Below are 16,217 nucleotides of genomic sequence, written 5' to 3' on the forward strand. Positions count from 1 at the left end.
GCAATCATTGAAAACTGTTTAGCCATTTTGTGGTGATATGAAGAAGACCAGGAGTTCCTTATTAGCAACCTTAAAACTTATTAGGCAGCCTTCCTTTAAATTCATGTATTGTCATTTCTTTGTTCCTGTCATATTACCCTCAGACATTGTATAGAGTGTATTTGCATACATAATACATAAGAATATATATGAGAATCTGTGGAGTTAACACTCTTTGGGAAAAAAAGCGTAGCCTTTCAAATAGATTAAAGCAGTTTATTGAAAAAAAAAGTAGCAACGTGAAAATACTTTCTTTTCTAATAAATGTTAATAGTTACTAAAATGAAGATTGTGGTCCATTAAGATACAGCTTGCCAAGTCCTAAAGCTTAGTAACTTATTTCTCTGAGCTGCTACCCTACTTCAGCTTTGTCAAAGCAGCTGTTATGATTGTGTTGATATTTTCATTCAAAAACAGAGCACAGTACAGAAATAGGTATGAAGCCAGTGCACCTTCCGTGAACATCCGGGGAAGAGATTTTTGCCAGCCCTCCCACTTTTGTTTTTAGGGCAGTCAAACTCATGTACCACATGAGATTTGCCAGTGAGACTTAAGTAACGTTGGTTATAAGGCAGTAGGTGAATGAGTGGTTTAGGAAATGTTTTATAGGTCATATACTGAAAAAAATAATCCCAGAAGAAAGTGGCCAGTGCATGTGACTGTAATTTACACAGAGTTGGCATACAAGATTTATAGAATCTGTGTTAAGGAGAGCAGAGTATTCTTGCTGGAGAACAAATGCAGACAGGAACATTAGACTTTGCAAACTTTGAGGAGGTCCATTGGATTGAAAAGCGTGAAATGACTTTGGGGTGATAGGTAGTTGAAACGATGAACACAATACAAAGTTGTATGCACTTGGCAATTTTTTTTTACAGTTTCTGATAGACTGTTGATACTGTGCCATCTCTAATGATCAGGAAAGGGATTACTTGATTAATTCAGCTTGTACTTTGGATTCTTCTCTCCATCAGTGGTGAGGGGTTATACTTGTTCCAACTCATTCATCCACTTGTTTCCTTGTGTGGCCCAACACTTGTAGCACATGCAGACTAGCTTTCAAGAGAGGGCAGCTAAGTTCCCTGCATCAGAATCAACCCTGTGTCTTTGGCGTCAAAGCATCGTGTCCCAGCAGCTCAGTTTGTCAGCTAAAGTCACTGTGTTTAATGACATTTCTGGGATGGAGCCAACAGCTTTATTCCAGGAAGAGGAAGCAACAGTGAAGAAACCCCGAGAGGACATTAAGATAATGTTCTAATTTAAAATCAATTTTATTGATACCTTATAAATTATTAGGGCATTTTATACTGACCAAGTAATACATAATGCTGAGACCATGAAAACAGAACATGAAAGAATGAATGTTGAAGTGCTGTATTTTCTACTACACATGAAGAAATAAAAACATAAGACTTTTATATCCTAAGTATTTTGACGAAGGAGCTCTACTGAAAAACAAGCTGTATATTTCATTCTTCAAGGTGTGTATTAATATTTTATTCAAGACGTTTCATGTGTTTCTGTACTTAATGTGTTGAATACTTGTTGAATGAGTCCATAAGTAGACAAAAATTACGCGGCTGTTTCCACATTTGCCAAAAGGGAATAGCTGTCTATGGGAGCTTACTAGATGCTAGGGTGAATCTTCTTTATCTTATGGCGACTTACAAGGAAGTGCTGCTAACACCCTGATCTTACCTACTAGAGAAATGGAAGCTTAAAGAGGTTCATTAGTTTTCCCAAGGTCACATAGCAAGTGTTACAGCCTGGTCTTGAACCGAAGGCTGTCTGACTTTTATACCTATAGCATAACCGTTGTAGAAAACTACCTCTCTTCTCAGTTATTCTTCTGACTGTTGCTTCCTCTGGTTTGGTAATATTTTGATTACCTGCAAAAGAAATTTACCTTGATCCAGGTTTCTCTTACCAGGAGAGAAGCAGAGATAAAAACAACAATAGAACATTTTAAAGAATATATTGTTCATGAAATGTTAAACAAGGTGAAACATTTGTTAAGAATAGACTCATTACTTTATATGGAGATTATATTAATCTTCTTTTAACAAGGGCAGGTCTTTAGAAAGTCCCAGTCATTTTTGAAGGTGAGTTTTGATTTATGTTAATTTGAAAAAAGCAAGTTCTGTGAGAGTTTTATACAGATTGTGCTTTTAATGACTTCCTTAATCAAGCAGGTTATTAAAAAAAAAAACTTCTTACTGTGATGAGCAGTAAACTGACACCAGTGACTGGGTCAGTCAGAGGTCTGCTATATTCAAGTTTTTACCACTCGCATGCTATAAATTTTAAGTTCATTTACATAAATTTACATGTGTTATATGTTAGTATGTGAGACTTGTGCATTTTGATCAAATAATTTTCATTTTAAAGGTTTTATATTTACTTTTTCCCTATTGAGGATTATTTCCTCTTATATATCCTGGTGGTTTCCCTGTAAATGAGATAAGAATATGTTAAAATGTTTTATCAGTTATAAAGAGCTCAATGAATAGGGAAATAAACATTTTGTGTAATTCGGTACAATAAAATCCAAGCAGAAACTAGCTGGGTTATGGTACTACAGCAGTTTGATGTACCTGTGTTTATTCAGGATATTACTTTCCAAACTTACTCAAAGTGTAGTTCTAAAATGCAGAAATATAGTGCTTCGAGGTCTGGTGAACATGATCATTTCTTTGGATGATTCATGACTATAGAGTCACCAGTGTCCATTTTTATTTTTGACATGGGTCTTTTGCTTTTCTAACGGGTTGCAGAGGGAAATATGATTGAGGACTTTGGTTATGGCATCAGTAAAGGATCTACAGGGGCCTTCTTCAGCTTTCTGTCTCTGTGCCCCCAGCGCTGTCCCCATCACCAAAAACAAACTCAACGTGAATTGTCCCTGACTCCGATTAACGTTTGAGAATTCCTATAGTGACTGAACTATAGTTAGAGTAACTATAATTTATCATCTAAACTTGGCCATTTTTGAGAGTGAAGGGAAGTCTGGACAACAGGCATAGAAAGGACAAACCAGGACTTGCAATTACCCTTGACAGATTTTAATGGTGCCTTCTGACTCCTCATTATCCCATGTATCTGTTTGCAAACTGATTTACCCTTTGGTACCATGTGGATAGGATTTTTGAAGGCCATAGCTGATGAGCAAACAAGCCATAACGAATGAGTTTTAGGCTTCTTGATCATGGTTGTCCATGTGACCTATAGCATGTTCTTTCTGGTTGTTATCCTCTATGGGCAGGGAAGTCTAAGCACTGCACCTACGTGAATGGAAAGCAAAATTGGCATGGTGTGCATTAGAAATCAAATTAGAAAGTCCATTGTAGAGATAGTATTTGCAGTCTTGCCTCTGTGCAATATTGAACCAAAACCTTATTGTGATTGTTGAAAGGAGAAGAGTTTTGGTGAATAGTAGCATATTAAAACCCTATAATTACAGTGCATCAGAATATCTATGCTGGGGGAAGTGCTACACAAATGTCTACAAAAGACCTAACATAAGGTTTAAAATAGAAGATCCACACTAGGTCACCATCCCAATCTCTAAAGTAAGTAGAATCAACTGGAGTCCAGTATACAGTGATGGGACTAAGTTGCCCTGTTGAGGGGCTGGGCTATGTGCCTGGAACTGCACATTGTACTTTATGTGGATTATTTTTCTTGGTCCTCAAAGCAGCCTTGTGGGGCTGAGGATGGTGTGTTGTTACCCCCGGACTAAAGAGAGACAGAGAATAAGCAACATCCCTTACGGCTACACAGCTATTAAGTGAAGACTCTAGACTCACACCAGGCAGTCTGACTCCAGAGAGATGCTCTTGCCTGCTATTAAAATCTGTGCTCCCTGTTATTAAAATTAGCTAATTATAACAACAGCATCTTATTTTGGGGTGGGAGTTACTTTATAGAAGTCTTTCACATACAATTGTCATCTTTGATCTTGAAGTGGCAGAGGAGAAAAGGTGGAGGGGTGGGGCCATCCCTTTCAAGTTGCTGGAGGTGTCAGTTTTCCATCTGACTTGGTCAACAGCCTTAGTAAAGTCTGGGGTGGACTTTAAACTAGGAACTAGAATCTTCTCATAGTGAAATGAGAACCTGATTTGTGATGTTAGCAATAGCTTTCTAAAGCTTACCTTTTGCTGCCAAAGCAATTGGGGTTTCCATGTAATAAGTCTTTTAATCCTTTATTATTTTCTTCTTGATTTCTCCTTGTTTTCCTGCTCTTTTTCTTAAACAGATCTACCCTGTTCTTTTTAAATATCCCAGTATAAGTGTTTACTTTTAAAATCCAGAGCTTTACTAAACATTCACATTCAGGGTATTTTGCTTTCTCTGGATCAGCCATTGCTTCTGACTGTGACTCTCCAATCATAACAGATTTGCTGAGATACACACACACACACACACACACACACACACACACACACTCAAACTGTAGTGAGAAAGACTTGTGTTTAATCCTTCTAAATTTGTAGATTTATAGGGTCACAATGCAGCTTCAATAAGTTACGTGGTAAGCTTGAGAAATATCTAAATTGAGCTTTTAAAATAATAATAGAGAAATAAAAAAGCTTTTCTAGTAAAAGCATGACTTTATCGGTATTTATTTAATTCCTCTTATTCACATTCCTAGCAAAGATCCAAGTGGCATTCCTGTGGCAGAATGGTGGACTTACAAGATTCATGATGAGAGTCTGTGCCAAGTCCAATTTGATTCCAGAGTAATTATGTTATTAGAACATTGCTGATTGCCCCGGTGCCCATTGTGCAGCTTAACCTTTAAATGCTAGTGATAATTAACTACTTTATCATTCTACCAGGAAACTCCAACATGTAACTCTGTTCTACAAATTCAAAAATATAACACTGCCTGCACAACCAGAAACAGCTAGCTTAAGAAAAATATGAAGTATTTGGTTGTACATATAAGCCAATAAATGAACATAAAAATCTAAATAGGCATTACCTTTTAGTATTTTTTTTTTTTTTGAGACGGAGTCTCGCTACCTTTTAGTATTTTTAAGAAATTGTTTTGTTTAGAAATTTTTCCTCTTAATGTGGAAACAACCTTCAATAGAATATAGCAGAATCTGAATGCTCAGAGAATTATTAATAAAAGATGCATACACTCCACTTCTCTTCTTTTTGTGAAATATCAGATTAGCCAGATTTAGTGCATCTAAAGTGTAGGTAAAATAGCAAAGGTGAGGAAGGGGCTGAATTGCCATATTACCGATTTCAGGGACACCACCACACAAATCTTACTCTAGTGAATGGTCTCCCGTGGAATTGTTCATCCTAGTGATGCTCAGAAAAGAAATGTATCATAAGAGATTTGGACTGAGATTGAGGTGTGCAGAGGGGATGTTCAGCCATTTGTGTTAGAAATATTTCTGGGCAGTTCTCTTCTGCTCGTGATGCTAGGTGCTCCCACCCTCAGGGAGCCCACAGCCTGAAGTGGGAAGTGGCCTTGTAAACACAGCAATAAATTTATTGTGAGTGCTTTACTCATCGGAGGAACAAAATGTTAAGGGAACAAAGAGGAATGAATGATTAATTCTGCCTGACAGCATCCGAGGGAGCTTTGAAAAGTGACATTAGAGCTGATTCTTAAGGATAGTGGGGGATTTCAAAAGATAGATCTTGAGAAAATAGGCATTGCCATAAGCCAGGAAAAAAGGCTACAGATGTAATGAAAATACACAGAGCCCAGGGGAACGCTGGCTTATAGTGCTGATGGTAGGATACAAGGCCGGGACTCTGGATTGGGGTGTGGAGTGAAGACTTTTGGAAAACAACCATACTCAGAAATTTGGAATTTTTTTTTCCCCTGTAAACAGTAGGAAACTGTCCTTTTAAAAAAGAAGTAAGAACAGGCTGAACCTCTCTTTGGGTAGTATGAATTCCAGAAGTGAGGTAGTTACAGTGGAGAGGGGAAAACTAGAAATGGGATTGAGGCATGAAGTATGGTAGATAGTAACCCACAGATGATGGTTGCATGCATGGTTTCGGTGGTCTGAAAACCTGCTGAGTGCACTGAGTTGTGTGAAAGCAAAGCAGAAGTGCTGAGCCAAGTCTCATGGCTTGGGAGTGAGATTTGGAACTCAGCAGATATGCCCAAAAGTCAAGAAATAGTCCACTTTAAAAAATCGTTTGGCTCGTAATGTTTTGTGTCGATCTTCAGCCTTACTGAACAATGCCTGCAGTCTTTTCTGCCACTAAGCTTAAAGTTGAATGTTTGATAGGGATAGAGTATTCATATATAAAACCTCAAGAGGGGCTGGCACAGCAGGGAAGGATTTAGAGGTCCCCAGCCCCTCCCAGTGGGTACCCACTCACTGGTCCCATCTCTCTCCCCCACCAAACTCCCACCTGCACACCTGTGGAGCTCGTGATAGAGTTGCCATCACCACAGGTATGAAGAAGGCCTATCTGTCTTCTAACAATGTGCTTTGAAAGTTCAGAAGTGCCACAAAAGAGATTGTGACATTATGGCTCAGTGGAAATAAGATGGAACATAGACCCAAAAGTTCTGGATAACACACTTTCTCCCGTAGTTAATTAAAAGGCCCTCTTAAATGTTGTATGTTTTTATAAATGTCAGTTATTACCAACAGACTTAAAGCAACAACAGCAAAAAAAGTTCAAAGAGTTAGTCTTACATGAAATGAATTTATAAATGAGGAAGAGCCTTCCTGGCCAGTTTTCTGAATTGATTTGCATGCCAGACAGAGACGTTCCACTGGTGATTGTTTTTCCTATAACTTTTTTTCCATAGAGATTTTCAGATAGTCTTTCTACTACCCTCCAAGATCAGCCCTTTCTTACCCTGGGTTAGGGTCATTCACAGTTGGGAGCCCTGCCCTGGTGCCCTGCCAAGGGACTGTGCTACTCAGGTTTTTGCCATTCACCACTCAGCAGGATAGCACGACCCTCAGCCCAGCTCCCACTCTCCCACCTCGCCTGCATTTAGATCTTTTTTTTTGGTCTGTCTGAAGCATAGGCACTAGGTAATTGTTAAGATTAGATCCAGTTTTCATTGGCACTTTTTTCACTGCTTCATCCATGATTTTAAGGTCTCATATTATCTAAATGTGCCCAATAACCACCTGACCTTCATCGCAGATAGAGTCATTCCCTGCTTTGGATCTTGTCACCCATGTCTCTCATGTGTGTAGGAGACTTCTCCAGTTGAGAGCTCCTTGAAAGCAGAGATGGAACATAGAGGCTGAGCCTAAGTGTGATCCCAAGAGGCGTGGAGGATCTTTCTCCATTCCCTGGCCCCAGCGGCATTGCTAGGTTTCCAGACATTAAAAGGAGTGGGTTCATGAAAACTATAGGAGTGAGAAAGGAATAATATGCATTTTTGCAGGTGGTGTTTTTCCTGCCACTCTGCATCTTCCAAGCCCTAATATGTGGCGCTGAGCAAAATTTCATAAATACGACCTATATGTCACATGACCGCCATCTTTGGTTGCTCAAATCCCCCAAAATTACTTCCCCCTTTTTTTTCATTGACTTACTACCTCTTAAAAGCTCTGCTTTATAGTTTCTCTGTAGAAGCTTGAAATGCTGGCTTCCCATTAGCCAGCAAACTTCTAAAAAAATAAAATAAATTTTTTAAAAAGCCTGACTTTTTCTCTTTCCCTTTTCTCTCATATATGCTTCTTTTCCCAACTTTCTTTCTTTCTCTTTTTTCGAGACAGAGTCTCACTCTGTTGCCCAGGCTGGAGTGCAGTGGCTCCATCTCAGCTCACTGCAGCATCTGCCTCCTGGGTTCAAGCGATTCTCCTGCCTCAGCCTCCTGAGTAGCTGGGACTACAGGTGCCAGCCACCACAGCTGGCTAATTTTTTTGTCTTTTCGGTAACGACGGGGTTTCACATGTTGGCCAGGATGGTCTCTACCTCCTGACCTCGTGATCCGCCCACCTCAGCCTCCCAAAGTACTTGGATTACAGGTGTGAGCCACCATGCCCAGCCCCTTTCCCAACTTTCTAAAGACACTTCAACAGTACAATATATCCGTAAAACCCAACCCATTCTCTGTTTTGAGTTGACACTAACTCCTGCCACCCTTTTTAATTCCTCTCCTCCTTCTGTCCCATCTCTCTGCCTCTTCTCTCTTCTTCTTTCTTTCCCATTATCTTTCCCCGTTGTCTTTTGCTACTTGTCTTTCCCTTTAGATCCCTGTTTTCCTCCTTTCGTCTCCTCTGCTCTCTCCTGTTTCCTCTTAACAGCTTTGCAAGTATGTACTAAAGAACAAAAAGAAAAGAAAGTCTCAAGTGACTTAAAAATCATTTGACTAAATGGATGATAATTTCTCAACCATGCTTCCTCTCCTTCTAATTCCAGAGCTCTTCAGTATCCCCATCAGCCAGTTTCCGAGGTGCTGAGAAGCACAGAAACTCCACAGACTACTCCTCAGAGAGCAAAAAACAGAAAACTGAAGAAAAGGAAATTGCAGCTCGTTATGTAAGTTCATTCACCCTTGCTTTAGGGGAGACCTGCTTGCCTTTTTATCTGCAGCCATTTTACCCTTTGACTGTTTCCAGCCAACACAGGAACACAGGATAACATCCTTTAGGAGACAAAAAACATTTGTTGCTTTTATAGCTCTGTAGCCATTGGCTAACTGAAGTCCTGTGTGTGTACAGGTGCATGTGAGGATAGACTGCTTCATTTGGGCAGCTAACAGAAGACCTGAATGATCCATATTATTGTTTCTATAGGTATATTTGCTTCCCCATTTATTTCAGAGTGGTTGGATTTTCTGTGGTTAGCTCAAATTGTTAAGGAAAAAATATAAAATCATAAAAAAGGTGTTTAAATGCCTAGATGGATTCATGTGCTGAAGGATATACCAAATCTTGTGGAATAAAACATGGAGAGACATCCAAGATCATCCCTAGCCTGGAATGAAGCTCACTTTCCTCTAGTGGCTGGGCAGGTCACAGGAGTGAAAGTGGGGAGCAAGCTGGATGGAGCAGTGTGGAGGCAGGCGGCCCCTGCTCTGCTTCCCTGCTGGTGTCCTACAGGGCTTCAGGCCTCATGAAAAGCTGAAAATCTAGATTTTTACCTCCCAATATGCAGTTTTTTAAAATACTGACAAACCAGACCACACCTGTGTGTAAGTTGGATTTAGCCTGGGCCTGTCAGTTTGCAGCCTCTACTCTAGAGTAATAAGCCAACCATCAGCTTCAGTTTTGTAAACTGAAAAATATAATCAGATCACCCTGTTGGTGCAGTGGGCAGTGCATCAGTCTCATAATCTGAAGAATATAATCATATTACCCACCTTCATAGCATCATCATGAGGATTAAAGAAAATAGGACATTATCAAGTATTTAACACTCTTTGGTTCAGCTCATCTTTATAAGATCTGAGGAATTAGCCTGGACTTATTTAGGGTAAATGTGGTATATTTTGTGGGGGGAGAAGATAATGCTTCTTACTTGTCAATGCAGGACAGCGATGGTGAGAAAAGTGATGACAACTTGGTGGTTGACGTTTCCAATGAGGTATGTTAGCGGCTACTTTAATTTTCTGCTCTTGTCCAGCCATATCAAAGACTAGTTGTCCAAACAATTAGTATCCAAAATATTTTGAGATTTGTCATTTTGTTGTTGTTGTTGTTGTTTTTTGAGGCAGGGTCTTGTTCTGTTGCCCAGGCTAAAGTACAGTATTGCGACCACAGTTCACCGCAGCCTTGAACTCCTACGCTAAAGTGATTCTCCCTGCTCAGCCTCCCGAGTAGCTGGAACTACAGGCACATGCCACCATGCCTGGCTAATATTTAAATTTTTTGTGGAGATGAGGTCTCATTATGTTACCTAGGCTGGGCTCAAACTCCTGGGCTAGGATTAATTACAGGTGTGAGCCACTGCACCTGGCCCAAAACATATTCTTGATTTCTAAAGGGACCCACTTTTTATTTACATAAAAATTATATACTACTGATTTTATGTTATTGATCTTTTATTTTTTATTTTTATTTATTTTTTTTTTGGTCGCTGTTCTTTTCTATGAAGAGGAAAGTGTCTTCTCTACCACAGTGAAGGCACACCAGAGCTCTGTGGTCAGCCTGCAGGTCTTATTGACCTGCAATTGGCAGATGGGTGGGGTTTTGATTTTTCTTTGGGTTTTAAATAAGTACTATAAATACTATAATTTTGGGGCCCTCAATACTGAATATTTTTGTTAGTAGTTTCGGTGAGTATTGTTATCTGTTCTAGCACATTTGTGCTTCTAAGCATGCATTAAATGCTTTTGGCTAGAAATGTCCACACCCAACAACCCCAGTGTTGTAAATGGGCTGTGCTTGCATTACTCTCCATGATGTTCCTTTGTAGGATCCATCTTCCCCGCGAGGGAGCCCAGCACATTCCCCGAGAGAGAATGGCCTGGACAAGACACGCCTGCTCAAGAAAGATGCCCCGATTAGTCCAGCCTCTATTGCATCTTCCAGCAGTACTCCCTCCTCCAAATCCAAAGAACTTAGCCTTGTAAGTAGCTGCTTACCATCTCTCTGAGTGTGGCCTCTGCCAATTTGATGTTTGAATTTGATGTTTTTATCTTTATATTTCTCACATTTTTTACAGGACTTTTATTTCCAAGTGTATATATGTGTTCAGTATTTACGTTTAATTGGCAAAAGTATGTAGAGCAGAATAAGTTTACTAACTTGTTGGTGATTAGTGTTTATTTTGTGATTCTTTTTGCAAGGATAGAAGAGGGATATGGGGAAATTGAGTGAAACACGTCTTAGCGAAGATGAAAAATGCACACTGGGGTTACAGAGATGGTTTTGTCGCCTGTGGTTTATGGTAAATTTAGTTTGGGGCTTGAATGTGATTTTGTTGCTAGCTTTGTTTGAATTACCAAGCTACATATGACTGCAATAATTTTCCCTTCCTATCTAAAAAGTAATCTGTCATTTACAAAAGTCTACCTTGACTCACATCACAAATCACAAATGCAAAAATGAACTGCTCACCCATCAGGATAATCTCCCTGCACCCTATTCTTCTGTGGCTGTGTAGTTAATTGCAATTTTGTGTGGCGTGTCTTTTTTCCTCACCAGTTATTTCCTTGTAACATAACATTTAAAGAATAAAAAGACAAAGAATAAAAAGACAAATTTTCTAATAACCTCCGGAATTCACAGCTAAAGGAAAGGAAATTCCTCAGTTGCTCTGCAAATTAGGGGGAATATGTCTGACCGAGGGCTAGATTGTTGGGTTTTTTAAATTTTATTTTATTTTCTCTTGGCCTTCTGGCATTCTTTTAATGGCACCTGCTCTCTGCTTAGTCTCTATGACAGTTCAGACTTGGATCTGTTTTCTAATGTGACCTGTTCACCAGGAAGCCTCTTATGACATGAACATTCTGCCAGGAGCCCTAAGTTACCCCAGTCTTTACCAAAGCCACTGGCAAGTGGCCACAGTTAGGACATCCTGGTTTGTGAGCCTCATCTGACTCAGACCAATTTCCTAGAAATGAGCTACTCTCCTCAAAATTCAGCTTTAGTTTATGTCTTCCCAAATATTAGGTCTGCAGTCTCAAGGAACTCTTTTGTTTCTTTGTTAACGTTTCTATTAATGAAAATCAAGGCCCAAGCTGAAGAACCTCTTTCATTTTTTTTCTCCCTTCCTTTTCTTTACCTTTTTAATGTTTAAAGTCATTGTTAAAACCATGTTCTAATTGCCAGTACATGTCATTTCATCTCGTTAGAATGAAAAATCTACTACTCCTGTTTCAAAGTCCAATACCCCTACTCCACGAACTGATGCGCCCACCCCAGGCAGTAACTCTACTCCCGGATTGAGGCCTGTACCTGGAAAACCACCAGGAGTTGACCCTTTGGGTTAGTAAGAAGAAAGTGTTTTCTATATTCTTATGGTTGTTTTTAAATAATGTAAAGAGTACAGTACATTAAAAGTGCTAATGACCAGCACTGAATGGCTGTTAGACAAAGTTACTTAACCTGAACTGAGCACCTGGGACCAGCCTTGTCTGGCACATGGTAAGTGTTCAGTAGAACAGAGTGAATGAGTGAACTCTGAAGGCTTGAATGACTTTTGAGAATATTAAAATAAGCTCATTTGAACCATAGATTCTATTTTTTGACATGTTTACAAGTGTCTTCACTGTTGTTTCCTGTGTTCTTCATTTTTCTTCCATCCATTTTGGTTTGCAGCCTCAAGCCTAAGGACCCCAATGGCAGTACCCTGTCCATATCCCACTCCATTTGGGATCGTGCCCCATGCTGGAATGAACGGAGAGCTGACCAGCCCCGGAGCGGCCTATGCTGGGCTCCACAACATCTCCCCTCAGATGAGCGCAGCTGCCGCTGCCGCCGCTGCTGCTGCTGCCTATGGGAGATCACCAGTGGTGCGTTTGTGAGCTTCACAAAATAATATTTTAGCACACAGAGGATTGTCATGCTTGATTGATTACTTGATTGATTGAGACAGGGTCTCACTCTGTCACCCAGGCTGGAGTGCAGTGGCATGATCTTGGCTTACTGCAGCCTCCGCCTCCCAGGCTTAAGTGAACCTCCCACCTCAGCCTCCCAAGTAGCTCAGACTACAGCATGCGCCACCATGCCCAGCTAATTTTTAAAATTTTCCGTAGAGGCGGGGTTTCACCATGTTGCCCAGTCTGGTCTCGAACTCCTGGCCTCATGTGATCTGCCTGCCACAGTCTCCCAAACTGCTAGGATTACAGGCATGAGCCACCATGCCTGGCCTATGTATTTTTTAATGTAATTTATATAATCTAAGGTATTTAGAGATCTGTGGGTATTTATAAATTAAGCTACATGTAATCATCTCTTGAGATCCATTTTCTTTTGTAAGGTGAGGAAGTTTCTTTTTTTTTTTTATATGTCTTTTTTAAAGAATCCTAATTTTAAATTTTCCAAAATGATACTAATTTTGGAAATTTCAGACCTACAGAATTAGATCACATAGTATAATGAATGTAATGACTCTTTGGTTTTACCATGAGCTTCAGTAATCATTAGTATAATTTTTTAATCTATGTTCCACCCTCAAGTATAATACCATTAAATCCTAAACATTTTATCATTTCATCAGTGAATACTTCTGTATATACATCTCTAAAACCTTATTTTTTAAGGATCTATTCGCCCAGGTTTTAGAATAGATTTTGAGAAGGATAAAACAAGTCGCATGTAACTGTGCTTATTTGTGTTGTTTGCTTGGGAAAAATTATAGGTGGGATTTGATCCACACCATCACATGCGTGTGCCAGCAATACCTCCAAACCTGACAGGCATTCCAGGAGGAAAACCGTGAGTACCTTTTTGCCTCTGTACTCATTGTGTGTCAAACTCAGGTCCCTTGCTGACCCCTTGGACTTTGAGTATCACTCGACAGTGTTGAGGGAGTTCCCATGACTCGTATTTTTTGCCTTGCAAGGTATTTTTCATTTTCTCTTAGCACAAGAAGAGAAGTAATGAAGTGGGGTTTTGCAGTGTAAAATTTTGAGCTTTAATATGTAAATGCAAATTGCAGAAGCATCTCCAGTAGTCAGGTCTTCTCTACATCTGTTGCGGATTTCAAGGCAATTCTTTGTTCCAAAAGTCTGATTATTATGTGCAAACCTGGATGTTCAAAATTTGAATATGTTGGGAAAAGAGATGCCAAACTTCAAAAGCTGAAAGGAAATAAGGGCACTCTTACACTAAGTTCTGTTTTCAGAAAAGGTGACTTGCTCAGTTGGCTTCTTATACTGTGCTGTGGGCATCTGGAGCCTCTGTATTCACAGATTCCTTGAGTTAGGAAAGACAAAACACAACACACCAGTTGTTCTAGCCTCCTCTTGTACATTGTGATCTCTCACCAGATCTCATTCCAAATACTTTATTTAATCTAATGCACCTTTTTATTACTACCTAGTCACAGTTGTCTCTGCTAATTGGCTTCATCTTCCCAGAAACAAAGATTTTACTATAAAGTAGCACTGGCTCTTTCTTTAAAATCCCAGCTGGCTGCTTTCTCTCTCCTCTCCTTTGGGAAGCCTCCCCCGCAGATCCTCCGTGGCCTTGTTAGTCATCTGTGTGTGTGCATTTATTCTCATCACTCTGTCCGTGGGCATCCCCTCTGTCACTACACATGCTGTATATGTGCTGCCTCCCCAGTCTCCAGGGCTATCCAGACCTGACCCTCAGTAGCAGCTCAAAGCCCCTTCTCCCAGAGGCTTCCCTGGTAGCTTGCCTGCCTTGAGGCATTTTGTTCTTACTGTCCTTCTTCCTGCAAAACTTTCTGTGGCTTAGTGTCTCATTTAGTTATCTAAGATGTCATTATGTCAGAGCGTTCTGCCCTGACAGCCCTATTATCCCTCTCTCCCTTCTTCCATATTATTCTCTCCTGTTCTACTACCTTTTTAATGCTTATTTATAGCCATTTTCTGCCTCTCCCTCTTGCCTATAAGTTCCATGAAAGCAGAACAGAGCTTTCTGTTGTTCGGTTATAGAAGTAGTCTCACTGCCTAGAATGGCACCTGGTTCGTAGTGGTGCTCACAGTATGGGTTTGCTCAGGGAACGGATATGTGCTGGTCTGTCTTCTCGGACCTCCCATTGCTTGTTTATTCACTCCCTCACACTCGGGCACCTAGTTTTCACCCTGGTGTTAATTGCGTGCCCTCTTCTCCCCACATCCCTTCAGTGTTGCCTAACCTAGACCCTTTCTTTACTTTCCATCTGAGGAATCCGAATCTCAGTTCTTCCTTTTGTAACATATTAATACTTCTCCACAGACTCTACCCTAACCTTCCTTGTTGCATCAAACACAGTGCTGGCTCCATAGCCAAGTTGCTTGGTAAATATTTGACTGATTAATAGGGGAGAAAAGACAAATTAGAGTTCCTCAAGAGTTGAAGGTGTGAATATCAGTTACCATAAAATTCTGTGTACCTGTGCGTGTTTTGCAAATAGTTGTTGACTGACTGACAACTCTTATTGACCAAGAACTCTGAGGTATTTGAAGGTGAAAATTGGGTCTATTTCAAGCAATGCTAAATAACAAGGTAGTACGATTAATCAAATAATGACCCAGATACCTACAAGTTCCATATGAACTTGTGGGGAAAGTGGAAGGGTTCCTTTAGGGAATAAGTACTATCTCTTTTTTATGGTCACTTGTTAGGTAACCAACAGTTGTACCCAGAGCTACAGCATAACCACTAGAGTGAATGAGATGATGCCTCTTGCCTCAGCTGCTGCTTTGAGGCGCAAGGGGTGTAAGTGTCTTTAAGGAAACACCTTGACTAGGGGATTTGGACCAGTTAAACCACTGTGGAGTCACAGCTGCTCTGACTCAGGTCGTGCTTCTGAGTCCTAAGCTGACTTCCCTTCATCAGTTTTGACTTTTGGTTTTATAAAATGTTTAAACATTATAAAATGTTTAAATGTTTAAGATCATTTTGGGTGGGTTAATGGATTAGAGGATTGTTGAGAATTTGTGTTTATGAGAGTAACAGTCACATCTACTGCAATTGGCAAATGACACTTTACCAGGAAAATGACACTTTACCAGGAAAATGACACTTTACCAAAAGCATGTGGTGCAGTCAACAGAGTATGGTTTTGGGAGTGTGACAGATCCCAGTTTGAATTTAGACTGCACCAGTTGAATTTAGACTCTTCTCTCCACTGAGAGGAGTGGCTTTATGCACAGTTTCTTTGTGAGCTTCAGTCGGCTCACTGAATCAGGCATGGCACCTCCTCAACAAGAAGAATGTGAAGATAGGAAGTAAGATAATATGTTGTGTGTTCATTGAGTGCCACATTTGTTACATGGTGGCTGTTTAGTCAACCCCAGCCTTATTTCCCTTTCAGTTTTGTCCCAGCATATGATCCATTTTTCAGCTAGCTATGTAATAGGAGGTACAGTGTGTTTTAGAGGCACAAGTGACCCAAGAAGATGGGTCATTGGTGTGTCTTTATGTAACAGAGCATGAAGGCATATAAAGTTATATTGACTTATATGCACATAGAGATAATATACTTTTATTATAGATTTTTATAGCAGAAATGAATGTAACAGTTATGTGGCTCTCCAGATCATAAGATATAGAATTGTGCAACGTTGTCTTGTGCATATTTTTCAAAACAAAACTTTAAGTGTGCTAGAA

At 40.0% G+C, this 16,217-nt stretch overlaps 1 protein-coding gene across 16 annotated transcripts in view; it reads left to right on the top strand.

The window, feature by feature from the left end:
• Positions 1 to 16,217, top strand: part of LOC706619 (transducin-like enhancer protein 4) — a 156,597-nt gene that overhangs the window by 119,942 nt on the left and 20,438 nt on the right. For 8 of the 16 annotated variants that reach the window (XM_015117957.3, XM_001103029.5, XM_015117958.3 and 5 more), the window contains 7 exons: positions 8,410 to 8,529; positions 9,523 to 9,576; positions 10,408 to 10,560; positions 10,786 to 10,881; positions 11,789 to 11,921; positions 12,255 to 12,448; positions 13,297 to 13,373. In XM_015117957.3, coding sequence (XP_014973443.1) covers positions 8,410 to 8,529; positions 9,523 to 9,576; positions 10,408 to 10,560; positions 10,786 to 10,881; positions 11,789 to 11,921; positions 12,255 to 12,448; positions 13,297 to 13,373 — 827 coding nt within the window. The remainder of the gene's footprint in view (positions 1 to 8,409; positions 8,530 to 9,522; positions 9,577 to 10,407; positions 10,561 to 10,785; positions 10,882 to 11,788; positions 11,922 to 12,254; positions 12,449 to 13,296; positions 13,374 to 16,217) is intronic. The other 8 variants (XM_001103112.5, XM_015117961.3, XM_015117962.3 and 5 more) reach the window with 1 other exon arrangement.

This window comes from Macaca mulatta, chromosome 15 (genome assembly GCF_049350105.2).
Source record: "Macaca mulatta isolate MMU2019108-1 chromosome 15, T2T-MMU8v2.0, whole genome shotgun sequence".
In the NCBI taxonomy this organism is placed as follows: domain Eukaryota; kingdom Metazoa; phylum Chordata; class Mammalia; order Primates; family Cercopithecidae; genus Macaca; species Macaca mulatta.